Genomic DNA, 18,029 nt, shown 5'->3' on the forward strand with positions numbered 1-18,029 from the left:
GCTTACTTTTGCTAAGACCCTACTAAACCACCCTTCCTACACTAATGCATTCTCTATAACACTACTTAAACGCGCTAAAAGAAGGTTAGATACAGCTTACACTTTAAGCTTTTAAACAAGACATAAAACTCTTAAAAAAATATGCTATAGCTATATATAAAGTTTTATAAAAAATAATAAATAACTATAGCACTAGATAACCTTTATAAGCTAATTCTATAGCTAAATTATAAAAGCTAGGTAATAAAAAGAAGTAGGTAATTATTAAAACTATACTTAAGCTATATGCGCAAGGAATTTCCTTTTAGATAGCATTTATAGCTAATATAGCTAATTCTTTGCGCGCTAAGCATAATCTAGGCTATATTTACATAAACTAGCCTAGTATATTTATAAAGTGTTATTTAAAGCTTAAAGTAAAGTTTTAAGTGTAAGTATAGTTAAAAAATATTTAGCTAATTATAAACTCTATTTTACTAAAGTTATACATGTTATTATTCTAGATGCTATACTTAGCTTTAATATTCTTTATAAGGCTAAACCTGCTCTAAATTAACCTAGGACTTTTATAAAAAGCTTTTTTATAGTTATACTTATGCTTAAATATTACTTTAAGCTCTAAATAACACTTTATAAACATACTAGGCTAGTTTATGTAAATATAGCCTAGATTATGCTTAGCGCGCAAAGAATTAGCTATATTAGCTATAAATGCTATCTAAGGGGAAATTTCTTACGCATATAGCTTAAGTATAGTCTTAATAATTACCTACTTTTTTTTTATTACCTAGCCTTTATAATTTAGCTATAGAATTAGCTTGTAAAAGATATTTAGCGCTATAGTTATTTATTATCTTTTATAAAACTTTATATATAGCTATAGCACATTTTTTTAAAAGTTTTATGTTTTATTTAAAAGCTTAGAGTATAAGCTGTATCTAATGTTCTTTTAGCGCGTCTAAGTAGTGTTATAGGGAATGCATTAGTGTAGGAAGGGTGGTTTAGTAGGGTCTTAGCAAAAGTAAGCAACTTAGGTGTGTGAGCAACTCGCCTGTGAAGTACGTTAAAGGATCCTGTATTTTCTAGTAAACCTAAGATCCTAGAGATTTAAGTCTATTAATTAAGTTAATTAAGTCAAGTTATCAAGTTGACTTGATTGTTGCCAACTCTATACGTGGCAACGTCATCATGGCGTGTCTACCATCAGGCCGGATAGGAAACAACCCGGCAGCTGCTGTCGTAGGTTAGCTTACCACTAAATTCCGGTCTGTCAAGTTCGCTTTGATGGTGGGAATTGGCGGCGGAGTTCCGAGTATAAGAAGACGTCGTGGTCGGTCACCCGCACTCCCAGTATAGCGGGGTGGTCTAGTACGATTTCGGGAAGACCGGCGCAAATGGACAGAACAGAGTTCATCAACGCACTGCCAACGGTGCTCCTTGATGCGATCGCGAAGCTATGGGCCAACCATTACCGTGGCCTAAACAATATCTTGGCGCATCTATCTACTTCCGACTGGTCGGCGCGATTCAGTCGAGAAACAACGGGATCCGATGTTCTCTTTCAAGCGGCATACGAGGGCCTGCAAGGAAGTTCTACACCTAGTACTCACCCTGTAGTGCACTAGTGGGCATTTCACATACAAGACAGACTAGCGAGCAGAGCTGTCACGATTGGCAGCTCTCATAATTGGATACGCAGTTCAAAATGAGGATGTCTTTTCCACTGCGTACTGTCTCGTCCTCTTATCGCGACAGCTGCACACACAACTCTCACGCCAGGAAAGTGTTGGGCTTAGTAGCCTGTCACGAGACGCAAATCTGGATAAGCGGTTCAGAGTCGATCTGTGGTTTATTCTATGTAGCCTATGCCGTGTATATAGCCAATCAAAAGCAAAAAGAATGTGCGACAACTAGTGAAGGAAATCAAACATCTATCTCTGCTTAATATCAGGTCCCAATCGATAGGCTGTGGCGCCTGCGCCACAGCTAGCAGACCTATACAAGATCGACAGAAAGAGCTAGAAAATAGAAATCAGTCCAAAGTTCCAGTGCCTGCTGAACTACTACTTAATTTGGTACAAATTGATCTAGGTACAAAACAAGCGTATTGATGTCAACTAGAATTCGTCCTCCTCATCCCCTTTATCGGCACTTTCTACTGTCTCGGCATCCATTAAGGTGTCTCGGCTGGGGGAATGATTGTTAGTCAGCTTCTTAAGGCATCTCTATTATTCACTGTACATCTTGCCAAGCCTTTTCTCTTATTAGTTTAAAAAAGGGCTAGATTAATGTCTAATTAGCCTATAAAACTTTCCACCACTTTTACAAATATTCTAGATTTTTAAGGCAAATAAATATATTTTACTAGGTTTATTACTATATTCTAGGTGTTTTAATGCAATATTATAATGCTATGTTCTGTTGTTAGTAGGCTAAAGTTTGCCCCTTTGTTACTGTTTACAGTTTTAAGGTGTTGCTAAGCTAGAATTAGTGTGTTAGCGTCTGTATTCTAGTACTGTCCCCTTTTCTTAGTTATATCTGTCTAATTCTGGCCAGATATTTGTAGATATCTGCTAACACTGTTACTTAGGCTTAGTATGTCTTCCTAGCCTTACTGCAAGGAATGTTAAACCTATTGCCTATTGTCTAACTTTGCAACTAACTAACACAGTGCTTTATATAAACATTGTTAGCAGCATAGGAGATTTGTTTGTCTATATCTCTATTCTTTCTTTATTATTGCTAAATTGTCCTAGAGGAAACAACGCGCTTTTTAGAAAATTAATTCTAACCTACTAACACAAAGGGTACAGTACAACGCTTGCAAAGAACAATCTTTTTATTGCTAACAGATACAAACTGTATCTCCTACTCCTTTGCATCTAAATGTGTTTAATTCTGTCTTAATTAGTTGTATTTCTCTAACATTTACATCTGCTTCTTCTTTTATCTACTTAAATGTTAATTAGTTTACTTTAACTTCTACACCTTTATTTCCCTTTATCTGTCTAAACCCCTAACTTTAGTTAACTTCTCTGCTGTTTACTGTGTCTTAACATACTCTAATTGCATTTGCTTTCTAGCCTTCTATATTTCTTAAGCTTAATCTAATTAATACTAAAAAACTATGCCTAGCTGCATATATTATAAGTGTACTTTACTATTCGCCTATTAATCTTGGCCTAATGCGCGATTCTACTGCTATGTGTACAGAATGTAGTGCTTATTATTAGATTAATAAACGTTTGGCTAGGTCTACTACTAGCTAGCTAAAATATAGGTTCTGCTGCCTCTAGGGGGATATCTATTTAGAGTTCTATTAGAACCTGCTAGTTATTATCTAAAGTTTGTTAGATAGTTCTTATGCAAAAAGTGCACATTTCTGTAATAATATTTGTACGTATAACGCTTCTCTAGCCTTTACTTCCGCCAATTACACTGCTACAGATCGCAACGTGCGTGGGAATAGCGTTAGGATATTTTAGATTATAGGGGAACTTTACTACTTACAGGGTCTATTAGAGCCTGCTTAGGGGGTTGCTGCTAGCTACGCGCAGTTATACTTCTATAACTTAGAGTTTGCCTTAAGTACTTAGCTGCAGCGCAACTAGAATTTAAACCTAGACCTAACCCTATTACAGGAGCTTATGCATATGTTAGAGGCAGATGCCTGTAATCTATAGATTTCTATTTATAAAACTGCCCACAAAAGACTAAAAAGGGCTAGGCGTGATAGTTAGAATATTTAGATTATTATAAACCCTTAATTAAAGCTTATTATTAAAGCTAGTGCTAACTAATAATAGGAAAATCTGCTAGTTTTAAATAAAGTTGCTAGCTTAATTATAAAGGATTTTAATAAGAGTATAGGTTGTAGTCTAATTTTGCATTATTATAATAGTGACAACTTTACTTAATTTTACCCTTAAGTCTGTTTTTCTTATCCTGCCTATTAGCCTCTCTATTATGTCCTTATGTTTCCTGCTAGTTAGCCTGGATTCTCCTTTAGGCTTACGCTGCGTAATTCTAATAGAGTCTAGAAGAATCTTTATGTTACTAATACTATGTTTTATTAATTCTATTTATTTCCTTAAAGGGGTTGCAATGTAGTACCCTTTGCCTATAGCTAATTGTTCTAACAGCAGATAATAGATTGCTAGGCATAGGTTAAACAGAGAGAGCTTTATTAGGTCTATAATAATTAGTTAAAACTCTAAGCAGATCTCTATTAGGGCATTAGTAATGCCCTACACTAAGATAATTTTAACGCGCAATCTGTTAGTATTTATACTATACTCCCTTTAAGTTACATTAGCAGTAGTTAGTTTATATCTTAGTGTTACTAGAATTCTATAGCTATTATCTAGAAGCTTAGACGCCCTTCTCTATTTATTACATTTACTGTAAATCCTAAGTGGCCTAAGATAATAGTAGAACTTAAACAGCCACAGTGTGCTTTAGATTAGCCTAATATAATTGCTTAAATATTTAAGTTGCAGCTAGATTCCTTAATAAAGGATATTAAGTTACAGCAAGTGTTTAGTTGCTTTACTAGCATTATTTACATAATTAAGTATTAGAAGTAGGGACTTCCTTATGCCCACATCCTACTCTTTATGCACCTAGATAATAGAGATTAGCTCCTATTGCCTAATTTTATTAATTGTGTTATATAGGCCAAGCGTCTAACACAGTCCCAGGATCCTAATAGTATTCTAACTAATATTGTTATAAGGTCTATAGTACACAGTCCTTACAGCAACTTAAATCTATCTGCTAGCTGCATGCAGGTGCTTCCTAGGTTAGAGCAGCCTTCTTGCTAAAAAAGATTTCTAAAGGATTTTGCTATAAAAACTATAGTAAAGGAGAATAGTTATTTAATTTATTATTAGTAAGATAATAGCTAAGTCTAGACAGTTAAGTGTAGACAACATAAAGTTGCAGTTAACAATTAGTAGATTGTTCCTTACAGTCTGTTCCTGTCTAGGCAATATAATGCGCATGTTAATGTAGAAGTCTGCGCATCTGTTAAGGCTATTAAATACATTTATAAGTATATATATAAGGGCACTAACTAGGTTACTGTTTGTATCTAGGATTAAGACAAGGTTACATCCTACCTACAGCGTTAGTATATCAGCCCTACTGAGGCAGCATGGCGACTGTTCGGTTTTCCTGTACACAGGGAGTGGCCTCTAGTGGTTTGTCTGGCAATTCATCTGCTAGGAGGACATGTGGTATCCTTCTAAGATAATGACGACGCAGATGCAGTACGCAGTCATATAGAAGGCGCTTAGTTAACTCTAATAGCGTGGTTTCAGTACAATTCCTAGCACACTAACAGGCTGCATCTACTATACTAGGACTTTCCTACAGATTACTAGTGGAATTTAGCCACGTGTGCTTAGACTTAGTATTGCAAAACTGTAATGTCTATTAGGCGTATGTATTTTTGTGGTCTGTCTGCAGAGGAGCGCTTTTATTTGCAAATGTTGTTAACCTATATCCCTAGGGCAACTAGCTTTAGTAACCTGCGTACTGTGCAAGGTAAGCTTTATCTAACATTTAAAGACGCCTGTTTAGCTTATAGTTTATTACAGAAGGACTAATCTTAGAATTATATCTTCTAAGAACTTTAACTTACAGCTACTAGCTCCTTATTATAATAAATATTTGTGCAGGCGCTAGTATTTAGTAACATACTTAATTTAGTAGCTATCTAGACAACATTTTATGCTAACTTCTTAGATAATCTACCTCTGCAAATAGCCTTTATTAATCCTCTTCCTACTAAATCTAAGCTGTTGTAAGATTACAGCCTGTAAATCTTAAACTAGATGCTCCTAGAGTTACATAGTAAAACGCTATCTTAATTTAGAATGCTAATGCCCTTGCATAATTAGATCCTTGTTACTGTTCCTTTCTTAGTACATAAGCAGATGTTATATAATAATATTGCTAAGTATACTACTTTTACTAAGTCCTATAACTAATTAAATTGCAGTTAGAAATTAGCGTTTAATACTATTAAGTCTACTGTGTGTTTAGATCTAAACAACACTTAGTTTTTTATTTAGAGCCCTAGTAGTACTAGCAAAACCTTCCTCTATTAAATGTTATGTTCTTAATTTTAGTCTTAGCGTAAGATTGTTCTCTGCGTGGCTTTGTCTAGTATTGCAGCGCTACTTCTTCTAGGTGGCAGAACTGCGCACTTAAGGTTTAAGATACCTATTAAGATTACAGAGGATTCCTTCTGCACGTTTACTGCAAACTCCCCTACTTCTAAGCTGCTTTGTAAAACTAGCCTTATTATCTAGGATAAAGTTCCTATGCAGCACTAGTTATGTTTTAAGGCTGTTAATTAAAGTTTCTGCAATGTACTATAGAGCAAACTGCCTTTTAGTAGCATTTTATTAGTATTTAGCAGTAATTTTTTGCAGATTCTGCTAGTTGTACCTAAGGGTGGCTAGGGTTAAACAGTGCAGGCATGCCTTTAACAGTCCCCCCTCTAGCGTTGTTTTACAGTTCTGACTTTAACTAAGAACATAAGAATGCATGCTAAGGCTGCAAATTAGGCTTATGTAGACTAGATACTCTCTGTATCTAGAGATAAGCAGACGCACGTTAATCTGCTCCCTAGTGTCTAGAAGTTTGTCTCTACAAGTTGCTTTTATTCCTATGTGTATCTATTAGATATGCTGCGTATATTTCTAGACCTTACTATTACTGCGCGCTTCTTTTAACAGCGCTGTATCCTTACAGTCTGTAATAAGGCAGTTATAGAGATTAATAATATCCTTCTTAGGCATTTTAAAGGTAATGTCTGGGAATTTATGTCTACAGATAAGGTATATTAGACAGAATTAAATAGTGTTAATTATCCTCTAAAGAATCTATTACAGACGTTTAATCTGCCTAGTTTGCCTCCTACTAGACTTTATTTAAAGGTTAGAGTTCTAGTTATTTTACTTTAGAATCTAGATCTTAGGGAAGGTTTGTGCAATAGGACCTAATTGTTAGTTACTGCCCTAGGTTAACAAGGCGTGTTTATGACTAGAAGGATCCTAGGGGGTGAATTTAACAGACAGACGCAAACTGTTGCTTAGATTAAATTAGTATTAGAGAATTACAACATCTTACCCTTTTCTATTATACGCTATTAGATACTTATCTAGTTGTGTTTTGCAATGTTTATTAACAAATTACAGGGCTAATCTATAGAGATTGTAGGTGTGGACCTGAGGCATCTAGTCTTTACGCATAGACAGCTTTATGTTGCGCTTTCTAGGGTTACAACTGTATCTAGCATATGTATTTTAAACTAGGCTAATTTAATAGGGCGTGTTGTTAATGTTGTGTACAAGGAGGTGTTATTATAATCTACTTAGTTATGTGCTGTGTTTTGTGCATGTATTAGCGATGCCTAGGTCACAATCTGCTGCACTTAAGGCGTAATCTAGCTAATTTAGCTAGGCGTAATTTAAAAAGGGCTTCTTCTTGCTTTTTTTTTTTTCTTTTTTATTCTACTTTCTCTGCTCTTTCTTTTTTACAGCCTTTGTCCTTTGTCTTTAACGTTTGTTTTGCTATAAGTATTACTTATAAGCTGTCTAATGCGTCTACTCTCTGCTATGTTTCTGCCTATAAGTGTTGTGCTACTAGTAAGCTATAGTCTAACCTTAGAAGGGATCTACAAGGTTAGTATTAGTAGGCTACTTATTAATTAGTTGCGCTCTACTTTAGTCTTACTAGTAAGAAAGTGCAGTTAGCAGACTATTCTTATATAAATGTATGTACTATTACTCCTTTAGTTACTAAGCTAATAGTGTTAGGCATATAACGTCCCTCTGTCATCCACCTGTCCCCCGCTGTATATACTAGAACATTAGGGTTGTCTACTTAATTAGCTATTTAATGTTTCTAGTAGTTTTGTAAATTAGACATAGTAGAGTTGTTATTAGGATATTAACCCCTAATATCTGCTTACTTTGTGGACATCTTTCTAGGGTCAGAACAACGTAGTCCAGGAGTGGCCTCTCTAGGATAGTCTGCTTTGCGTTCTGACTTTATCTAGTACTAGATCTAACGTTCCTCTGTTTAAATTTATCTATAATTAGCGTCTACTAAGGCTAATGTTTAAGGCTAATAGTATTAATTTCCCTTAGCATGTTTATATAGACAAAGTTATGCCCTATTATTATTAAGCGCAGTTAGAGGAATTCTATAGTTCTAAACCTTTAAACGTTTAGACTTAGCCTTATGCACATTAGGTTAGTAATTATATTTGCTAAAGTTTAGCTGTTTGCTTACTAGAAATCCTAGGCCTATACACTCTCTAGTTGTGATCTGTGTTGTCCTCTTGTAGCTAACTAGTATTCTAGTTAATTAGCTTACTTACCCTCTCTCTTGCTTACAGATAATAATCTAGACTATAAGAGTATTTTACCTAAAATACGCTCTAAATCTAATAACATATGCCTTATGTCTTTAAGCAAATATTTTAATTTAGAGACTAATAATAATTGTTAGATAGCGTAAGAAGAATATTAGGTTGTTACCTAAGTTAATAACAATACTATTTAGTAGGAAAGGGAGGAAAAACAGGAGATATAATGTTTACAGTAGCAGAAATGTTAATTTATAGATTAGATAACCTACTTAACTTAGACTAATATCTAGCATCTTATAGTTACGCGTAGGGATAGTTTGTATAATTATTATTTTACTTAATTTTATCCTTTATTAGTGTTAATTTACTAGAGTTTGTAAGTTACTTTGCACTTATTTGTCTAAAGTCCTTCTATTTACTAACAGACCTAAGCTGCTATTAGCTCTATATCTGTTGCATTTGTTAAGGCTAACTATTATTATTAGTAGGTATTATACTGTCATCTGTTTGCTTTGCTAGGTGGCATCCTGTCAAAAGCCGCCTGCTATCTAGCATGCAGTTCTTAATTTTCCTGTATAAAATTTTTTTTTTTTTTTAGGTATTTATAGGCCTAAGCGCTTTTTTATAGTGTTGTGTAGTAATTACTGTTATATTAAAATCTATTAGATTAGGCTAGAGATTGCTGTTATTTAAAGAAGTTATCTTTATACTGCTTACGTTTTCTGCTCTTAGTGTTACTGCTAACTTTTTTACTATATTTCTATATGTTGCTACTAGAGTTTTTAACATTGCAGCTAGATTTCTTATATTTGCTGCTAGACTTTATGTTGCTTAACTAGATTTTAACCTTACTATCTGATTTCTCTAATTCTGATTAGTCTAAATCTGGCTCCGCTTCTAGCTGATTAGCCTAGGCAATTAACAGTAGAAGATTATGCTGTTCTCTAATCTTGCAACTGTATTTGCACAGCTAGCTAATAGAGTTCTCTATCTTGCTAACAGTATTAGTCATACCTGCTACTAGACTCTGCATAAGTTAGGAACGTCTGGCTATTAACATCTAATAGACATTAATAGTATAGTTAAGATTTATGCTAATATTGCTGCTAGAATTATAGTAGCTTGCAGCTAGAGTTAGAAGGGCTTACTTCTGCTTCTAATAGTATTTTAAAGGCTTAAGTCCTTTGTTTAGGAGATTATTTCTAGAAATCTTGCGCTTCTTAGGTGTAGTGTTAATTAATTGCTAATTGCCACTAGATGCATATTCTATATACTGTTAAAGTCTAGTAGAGTTAGCTGTGTATCTAACACTTACAGTTGTAGAACAAACACTTAGCCCCTTCACCTCTATAATAGCAGCATGCGCATAAACCCTTAAGAAAGCCTTAAACAGTAACGCATATTAGGAATTTCCTACTAGATGCTGCGCATTGTTTATAAGGAATTTGCTTAGCCCCTACTATAAACGCCTAGATAGCCTTAGCGCTCTGTAATTTATCTATGTTTAGAGACATAGTAATGCTATTACTATGCTTATCTACCTACAGTTAAAGGTATACTAGCTAATTTTATAGGAACTAGTGTAATTTATAGAATGCATTAGAGAATGTTTTTTTATTCTAAATAATCTAACTATTTGCTACTAGGTTAGTCTAGTAGTTGTTCTAAATAACCTTTTTGCTGTTAACTACAATAATTCTCTGTTTTTTAGACAAATTATATTTAGATAAGGCTGTATTCTTAGATTTGTAAGGAGGATTAGTTTAAGCAGGCAGGGTGTAGCTAGATTTAGTAGGGGTTTAGCGTTGTGCAAAATCTCCTAGTAACTGCTATCTAAATTTAGGCAGGAAGAAACCTATTAGATTCTGTCTCTACATTAGGTTTTCTCTAGCTAATTAATGCAGCTTTTAGAATGCAAGAGTATACTCTAATCCTTAGTTTATGCTAGTATCTAGCTAATTTTAGTAGTTCTCCTACGCTTTGCTGTTGTTGTTATTGCTACCTCCCTTAATATTCCTGCCTTTACTGTTGCCAGCTTTATTGTTGCTATTACTTTTAGTAGTATTTTTTTTATCTACATTATTATTATTATCCTGCAGTTCTTTGTTGCCTAGACTAAACTGCAATAGGTAACTATTGCTTAGATAGTTATTGTTATCTACTACCTAGTTGTTGTAGACATTATCTGTGTTTATTTTGTTAGGATTAGCTATTAGGGTTGCTAGTTTTAGAGGTTTCTTGCTAGTAAACCTAGTGCGCGCAGATTAGAGCGCTTAAAAACATTAGCATCTAGGACAATCCCACAGTATACAGCTAGATTGTTATTAGAAGTTAGTAGTTACTTTACTAGACTTAGCTTTTTTAGTTTCCTTACTATTAAGATTGCTAAGGCTTAGGCAGAGAGCGTTAGGCCTGTTTGCTGTCTAATGTTAGTTGTATTTTATCATCTGCTAGCATTAGACTAGCTATATATACTTACTCTCACTTATCATTAACACAGAGCCCTTTGTTAAAGTTTTATGGTTAAGTAAAGGAGTAAGAGAGGCGATTAGTGGACATATATTAGATGCTGGCCTGTGCGCTAAGCGAGACGCCTGATTATGTCATCTAAGCTTCTGAAAAGGAAGGCTAATACCTGCTTGTAACTAACTTACAGCTAGCGAGATGCCTCACTCACCATACAAGATATTAGCAATATTGACATTGAGCGTTGATTTGCGGTGCCGGGACAATATGTTTCGGTGCCGGGGTTTTGCAGAAGCCACTCTTCCCAGATGGGGTCGTTCGAGCGCCACACCGGTATGGCACTTCCTGGTATGCATGGCCACAAACAGACGAGTAGTACACATACCAGCCGCAGGCACAATTGTTTGGATTCGAGGGGTCGTTGACCAGACGATTCTGGACATCAGCTCCCATTTGAGCTGCTGTAATTTGCGCTGCCATATTGATTGGAGAGCTGTTGATAAAGATATCTGAGGGGAAGCAAAGGGTCAGAACGGTATAGCAAGGATAATGCGATTGAGTACAATTGAAATTTTGGGCATGGTTAACTTATAACTTGTTACTTATAGTTGTCTTTCGGGCATGGTTACCATGCTCAGCAGAGGCTTCAATCGGCTTCAAGTCCTTAATTTGGGACCATTCTCTACATGATGATCTCTGGCCTATCGTTTCGCGCGCGCTTTCAGAGTTGGGATGAGGAGCGTTACCCGTTTTTCTCGCTTGACGCACGGGCTCACCTGGCGCACACTTTGCTCAGGAACACTAAAATTGTCACATAATACTAACTCCACTAATATAGACCTAATTTTAGAAGCGCTTGCAGCATTAAAATCCCTAGAGTTTAGAGAAAAAGTTAATATTACTTAAGTTATAAAAAAATATAGTGTTAAATAATTAACACTATTATAAAGGTAGCATAAAGTCTAGGGCTTCTATGTAGAGTAATATAAGAATTAACAACTTTTAAATAACTATTAGAAGAGAGAGCTCTTAGAATACATTAAAAGACTATGTAAGTAAGGGCTACCCCTTATAAAAAACATGCTACGCAACTTTACTACTAAAATAAGCAGTAAATAAGTAAGAAGCTTGTAGCTAAACTAGTTCCTTAAGTATTACTAAGTTAACCTAGTATTAAAGTAGACTACTAGCATTAATAAAAAAAGGAAGAGAGCTAATTCTACCTTTAAATATGCACTATATTTTAATCTCTTAAAGTGTAAGATTAAACAATATAATATCTAGCTAAAAGACATATATAATATAAATAAAAAAAGCTTCTTAATTAAAGTGCTTTTAAAGATAAAGCAGATCTTCTTTTAGCAAAAGTATAAAAAGAGTAGGATTAAGCAGATAGTTTAGAACAGCAACTATAAGTAAATAACAATAATTACTTATATATACACTAATAGATCCTCTTTCTTTTTAGGCCTTATCTACTAGGCAGTTATAAGTAATATTTAAGACTTATAGCTTTAAAACTTTAATCTTAAAATATATAAAGCTTTCTTTACTTTATTTTTAAGTAAATAGACTAATAACAACTTTAGGCTTTAATAGCTTAAGATAATCTTTAATAAAGAAACTAAACTAAAAGTGTAGTAAAAATACTAACTTTTTATCTTTAATAAACATAGATCTTATATAAACATAAAGTTTATTAAGTACTATAATAATAATAAGATTCTTCTAGCTATCTATCTCTTTTATAGTACTTATACACTTTAGCTACTTAATGTCTGCTTGTTTAAGCCTTTTTTATAAGCTTATACTTATAAAATAGCATAGTTTATAAAAAAATTTTAAGCTTTTTTTACTATTACTAAGAAGAATTTCTTCTGCATGTTCTAGGCAGCATAGAAAAGAGCTTTTACTACTAAAAATGTTTTTTTAAGGTTTAAAACTTATAGTCTTTATTTTTTTTAACCTTAATGTTATTTTAGACTAATTTAATAACTCTAAGGCTAAAAAACCTTTTTTTAGTAAAAGCTTAAAGTTAGTGCTTATAGCTAAAAATTAGAGGAAGATTACTAAGCTTTTAAAATTAGTTATTAATAATATATATAACTCTAAGGCTTAGTAGCTTTTATAAATAATTTACTTACTATTTACATAAAACATTCTTTTAAAACTAAAGGTTTACAGCCTTAAAAAAGCACTAGTTAATAAGAAAAAGTGTTAGTAAAAAAGTAAAGCTTTTTAGCTTAAACTTTTTTTTAATCTAAATAGTAAAGTAATTTTTTAAAGCCTAAATAAAGTCTAGCAAGCTTATAAGTAAAAAATAAAAAAAGTAAAAGCAGTAAAAGCAGAAAAACTTAAAAAAAAAGAAAATGCTAAGCATAAAGCTATAAAGAAAGTAGAGAAGAAGTAGGTTATAAAAAAAAGACAGCACATAAAGGCTACTGCAAAGGAAATCTAACTCTAAGAGCAGGCTTAGAAGCAGCAGAAGAAGGAGGATAATAAGTAAGCTAGATTAGCAGCTGCGCAGCTTTAAAAGGACATCTAATATGCTAAATAGGCTAAAAAAAGAAGTAAACAGCATTCTCTTAGTCCTTAGGATAATAGTAGTAATAAGGAATTAGTTGTAGAGGTTATTGCTGCCCCCTAGCTAACAAATTGCTAAGGGCGACAGATCAGCCTTCCTACTAGGTATCGCGACTAGATAATGACGTAGTTTTATTTACTATACTCTATTGCCTGTTACTCTACAAAATCTTGCAATAATTTGAATTATAGTGAGCTCTAGAGCTTTAAATCTATGTGAGGATATTGGCTGAAATCCGTGCGCCAGGTGAGGCCGTGCGTCAAGCGAGAAAAACGGGTACGCGAGGCGGGGCGTTACGCGATTGGTCACAGTATCCGCCGTCAATTTAGGCATCTACTGTCAGGAAGGCTCCAAACTTATCAAACGCGCTAGTCTAACACTGACTTCACAGCACGAGGAAGCGCCCACTTGTCTGGTGCTATGTTTGGAGCGTTTCTGACTCCGGCCAACTGTATCAAAGTATTTGGCGCTGAGGCGTGGACCGAACATTTTACTTTGGCCGAGGATTTCCCGGTAGACTCACAAATTTTCAATTCAAAAGCCCCGACAGTCCTTGTGTCGAGACTAATCTGTCATCCATGTCAATTCTTCCTTCAATTTACCATGATTAAACCTGAGGAAAGGTTCATGTCCGAGGGGCAGAGCTATTTTGGCTCGAGCGAAAACCCCGAAACCATAACTCATTGCAACGTTTGGGATTGGGATCAGCTACGCATGATCAAGGTTAAAGGCACCGCCAAGCTCTTTCCGCCTGACGAGGATGTTGAGGTTTCAATATTGGCACGATTCGCTGATTGCCTATCGCCTAAAGTTCGCGCGGTGACGGTCGACGACGAAGGGCTCATTTCTGAAATTTCCACAGATCTGGAAGAGGACGATACCATGTTTATTGGATATCTTTCTTTCTCAACCGCTGAATCACTTCACGATTGCCGTACAATCCAATACTCCAAATTGCAAGAGCTCGATCGGCTTGGACCAGGTGTTGATTTGTCAGCATACCACGACGAATCCAGGATTTCTCAAAAGGTTGCCTTCAAATTCAATCCTATTGGAAAGCCTCGGAGGCTGCAGATGGCATGGGATGAACTCAACTTGCTCAAAAGTCTGCCGCCGCACCAAAACATAGTACCTTTTGATCGCGTAGTCCTTGAAGACGTGGAGAATCGGGTAATTGGATTTACAACAAAGTATATTCCCGGCGGAACCCTTGATAATTCAAAGCTGCCTTTTCGTTTTAAGTGGCTGCAACAACTCACCCAGCTTGTTGATTTCTTAAATCTGGATCTGGGAATTATGCATCAAGACATTGCGCCCCGAAATCTACTCATCGACCCCGAAACGCAGAATATTCTTCTATTCGACTTTGACTGGGTTGCATGTGGAAAAAAGAACTTACTGGACGGGCGAGACGATGTGGCTGGCATGGTATTCACGCTATACGAGCTCATCACGGGTGATGGGTCCTTCACGAGCATCCCTCACTGGGAGCGAAATATGGAAACGGTACAGAACATATCAGAGTGGATTTGCAACCGTGAACTTGACTCTGACGTATCGACGTTCCGTAACTTTTTGAACGAATGGGTAACGACGCGAAGGTCCGGCGATGACATGCAACGATATCTCAACGCGCCCAACCGTCTCCTATGGCCGGACCTCCCAACACCGCCCGACTATAATGTACCTTTTGAGTTTGGCACGACTCTGGACGGAGAGACGAATTGGGCAACGGGTCCTCGGATGATGCGCACTGCGATGGAGAAAGGGCAATACGTCTTTCGCTGGGAAAGGCCGCCACAGAGCAGGTTAAACAAGTCCGAAAATGATGTGTGATAGCAAATCAACCACGGCGGCGCATCATCGACGGCTCGGACTATCTGCAAGGATTGTTTTACAGAGATTCAATAACAAGATGAGGAAGATTTTAATCTTGGTGACGTCTGGATTTAGTTTAAGATGTTTGATTCTTAAGCTCAAGACATTCATGCAGATCTGTTGCCAAACTCGATATGACCTGCGCAGAAACTGCGCATGTAAGCTACCTAGATAGCTGCTGTCCAGTAATCTCTGTCGCACGTGTCTCACGCGATATCATACCCATGTACTGCACTATTCACTCATTAGGCCTAGCTCCTTTCTCGTACAGGAAATAGTCAGCCCAGAGCTCTCTGGAGCTCCTCAGACATTACAATACACTCGTGCAATCCACTTTGCTCGGATCTCAATAGCTTGTCGACTCGCTTACCATATGTCCCCTTCTCAGCTCATGCAAGAATCTCCAGTTCGTCCGTTTGGCCCTACTTTCCTTAGCTGTTTCCTTCCATGGCGGGCATCTTTCCGCATCGCCTTTACAGAGCTTCCCCACCTCATGGGCTCAGCTTCCTTCACATCATGCATTCATCACTCACTATTGAGACCAGAAAACAGAGAGGCCATCTTCTCTCCCATGCTAGTAAACTTCTATAACGTCCCTCCATGCGTGGCGGAAAACCACCCGTGCCGGAAAATATAAGGGGTACTTTAACTTCAAGCGACAATAACTCTGCGCACACATTAAGCTTCATTAAAATTATATATAAATAGTGTGCTGTGGTTACTTTTAAACATTTAGGGCCTTTCTAATCTATGAATTACATTCGCATTGTCGCCTTCTCTCTTAGTTTGATCAGAGTCTTCTTTTATAGCGAAACAATCTCCATTCGCTAGAGCATCACCATTAAGCTTTTACTATTCACAGTACACATAGAAAGGCCACCACTTCCTAGCTGTGCTCAGGGCATCGATGCACTAGCCTGCCTAACCGAGAGGATCCCACAACACAGGCCTGTGTCGTGCCGGATTCGGTTTAGCAGGCCCTAACGCTAAGTAAAATTAGGTACAAAACTGACCGCAAGTTGCTATACGCGTTACATTTTAAGCAAGTGCCTACACTCTAAAGTTTTGTATGCAAAAGTAGTAGCTTAGACCCTAAAACTAAAGAATCTTACCTTGCATCTTAAAAAACCTATCTGATATATAGCCACGGATCTAGTCTAGTAATAACACGACCCGCCTCCTGAGATTTTCTTAGTCCACCCACGTGACCGTGGGCTTGAAGTCAAGCTTAGACCACATCTCTTCTAGAGGGTCTAGTCGCCTGTGTAATTTTTAGTGCGCAGATAACTGCAGAATTAAGTTGTGTCTAAAGTATCTTAACCTACAACGCAAGTTTACGTGTTTCCTGCTTGTATACTATTTTAGCATACCCTCTAAAAACATTAATAATTTATAGCTCTTTTTCTCTAGTGTAGAGGACCTCTTAACTAGTTCTTATTCCCCTACTATTATTAGCTTAATAGCAGTATATAAGCTCTAATAACTAAACTTACGCCTACTTTTTAATAAAGCTATTGCTCTGCTTAAAAATAGTATAAGTTATAACTTAAACCCTAGTTAAAAACAGGCCTTTAAGGACCTATATAGTAATTATAATAGTATACTTATTGCGCAAACTAGGTATAAAAAGACGCATGTTATTATAAGGTATTATGCAACACTAGATCCTTAGTTGTAGCTTATTACTCTTATTATAAGTCCTCTAAAGGCAATTAAACAGGGACAGGCATAAGAGGCTTATAAGCGCTACTATAGAATTAGTGTTCTTCTTTTTATTCTAAACAGCAATAGCAATACTACAGAACACTAGCATAATATTACTTAAAGCAGATATACTTATATCTAGTTATTAGCTAAAATTGTAGTTAAAGAAGCTTTAAATAAAGAAGATGTTATGAACCGCAGAAACAGGCATAAGGTTAGACCTGGGACAGTAGGGTTTTTTTCGCGCAAAGGGACAAAAACAGGTTCAAAAGCTACAGGCAGGCAGCGGTTAAGCTATATAGGCGTTGTGGCAGAAGAGAGAGTGGTTAAAAGGTAGGCATTAGAGAGGTCTTAACTGTTTTTAGTAAGAGGATTGTTTAGTAAGGCAGCAAGGGGCGCTAGCTGCATTTAGGGTTTTAGTGGAATTAAACACTATCCACCTCTAGCTGTTAGTAGTACATAGATAATAGACAGAAACATTTTACAAAGGCTCTGTAAGCTAGATTCTGTAATTTTGTATGCATCTATACAGTTTGTGGGTAGTTAGGAATAGCATTGTAGTACTTAGCTAGCATTAAGCGCTAGCTGCATTTAGGTTTTTAGTGGAATTAAACGCCATCCACCTCTAGCTATTAGTAGTACGTAGATAATAGACAGAAACGTTTTACAAAGGCTCTGTAAGCTAGATTCTGTAATTTTGTATGCATCTATATAGTTTGTAGGTAGTTAGGAATAGCATTATAGTACTTAGCTAGCATTAAGCGCTAGCCGCATTTAGGTTTTTAGTGGAATTAAACACTATCCACGTCTATCTGTTAGTAGTACATAAATAATAGATAGAAACGTTTTGCAAAGGCTCTACAAGCTAGATTCTGTAATATTATATGCATCTATATAGTTTGTTAGTAGTTAGGAATAGCATTATAGATAGTACTTAGCTAGCATTAGGTGCTAGCTGCATTTAGGTTTTTAGTAGAATTAAACAGCACCCACCTCTAGCAGTTAGTAGTA

At 36.0% G+C, this 18,029-nt stretch overlaps 3 protein-coding genes across 3 annotated transcripts; 2 read left to right on the forward strand and 1 right to left on the reverse strand.

Moving 5' to 3' along the window:
- Nucleotides 1–1,188: 1,188 nt before the first annotated feature.
- On the forward strand, nt 1,189–2,177 carry BDR25DRAFT_355277 (uncharacterized protein; the record flags this gene model as incomplete). The annotated part of the gene is made up of 6 exons (XM_033695431.1): nt 1,189–1,243; nt 1,276–1,616; nt 1,654–1,844; nt 1,920–1,951; nt 1,987–2,091; nt 2,122–2,177. 6 exons carry the CDS (start codon nt 1,189–1,191, stop codon nt 2,175–2,177), a joined length of 780 nt encoding a protein of 259 aa, XP_033547638.1.
- Nucleotides 2,178–11,074: 8,897 nt separating this feature from the next.
- BDR25DRAFT_369318 (uncharacterized protein) lies at nt 11,075–11,385 on the reverse strand (the record flags this gene model as incomplete). The annotated part of the gene is made up of 1 exon (XM_033697096.1): nt 11,075–11,385. The coding sequence occupies exon 1, from the start codon at nt 11,330–11,332 to the stop codon at nt 11,075–11,077; it is 258 nt and encodes an 85-aa protein (XP_033547639.1). The 5' UTR covers nt 11,333–11,385.
- Nucleotides 11,386–14,039: 2,654 nt separating this feature from the next.
- BDR25DRAFT_325543 (uncharacterized protein) lies at nt 14,040–15,272 on the forward strand (the record flags this gene model as incomplete). The annotated part of the gene is made up of 1 exon (XM_033692223.1): nt 14,040–15,272. One exon carries the CDS (start codon nt 14,040–14,042, stop codon nt 15,270–15,272), a length of 1,233 nt encoding a protein of 410 aa, XP_033547640.1.
- Nucleotides 15,273–18,029: the final 2,757 nt, after the last annotated feature.

The sequence above is a fragment of the Lindgomyces ingoldianus genome (genome assembly GCF_010093535.1).
Source record: "Lindgomyces ingoldianus strain ATCC 200398 unplaced genomic scaffold BDR25scaffold_16, whole genome shotgun sequence".
In the NCBI taxonomy this organism is placed as follows: domain Eukaryota; kingdom Fungi; phylum Ascomycota; class Dothideomycetes; order Pleosporales; family Lindgomycetaceae; genus Lindgomyces; species Lindgomyces ingoldianus.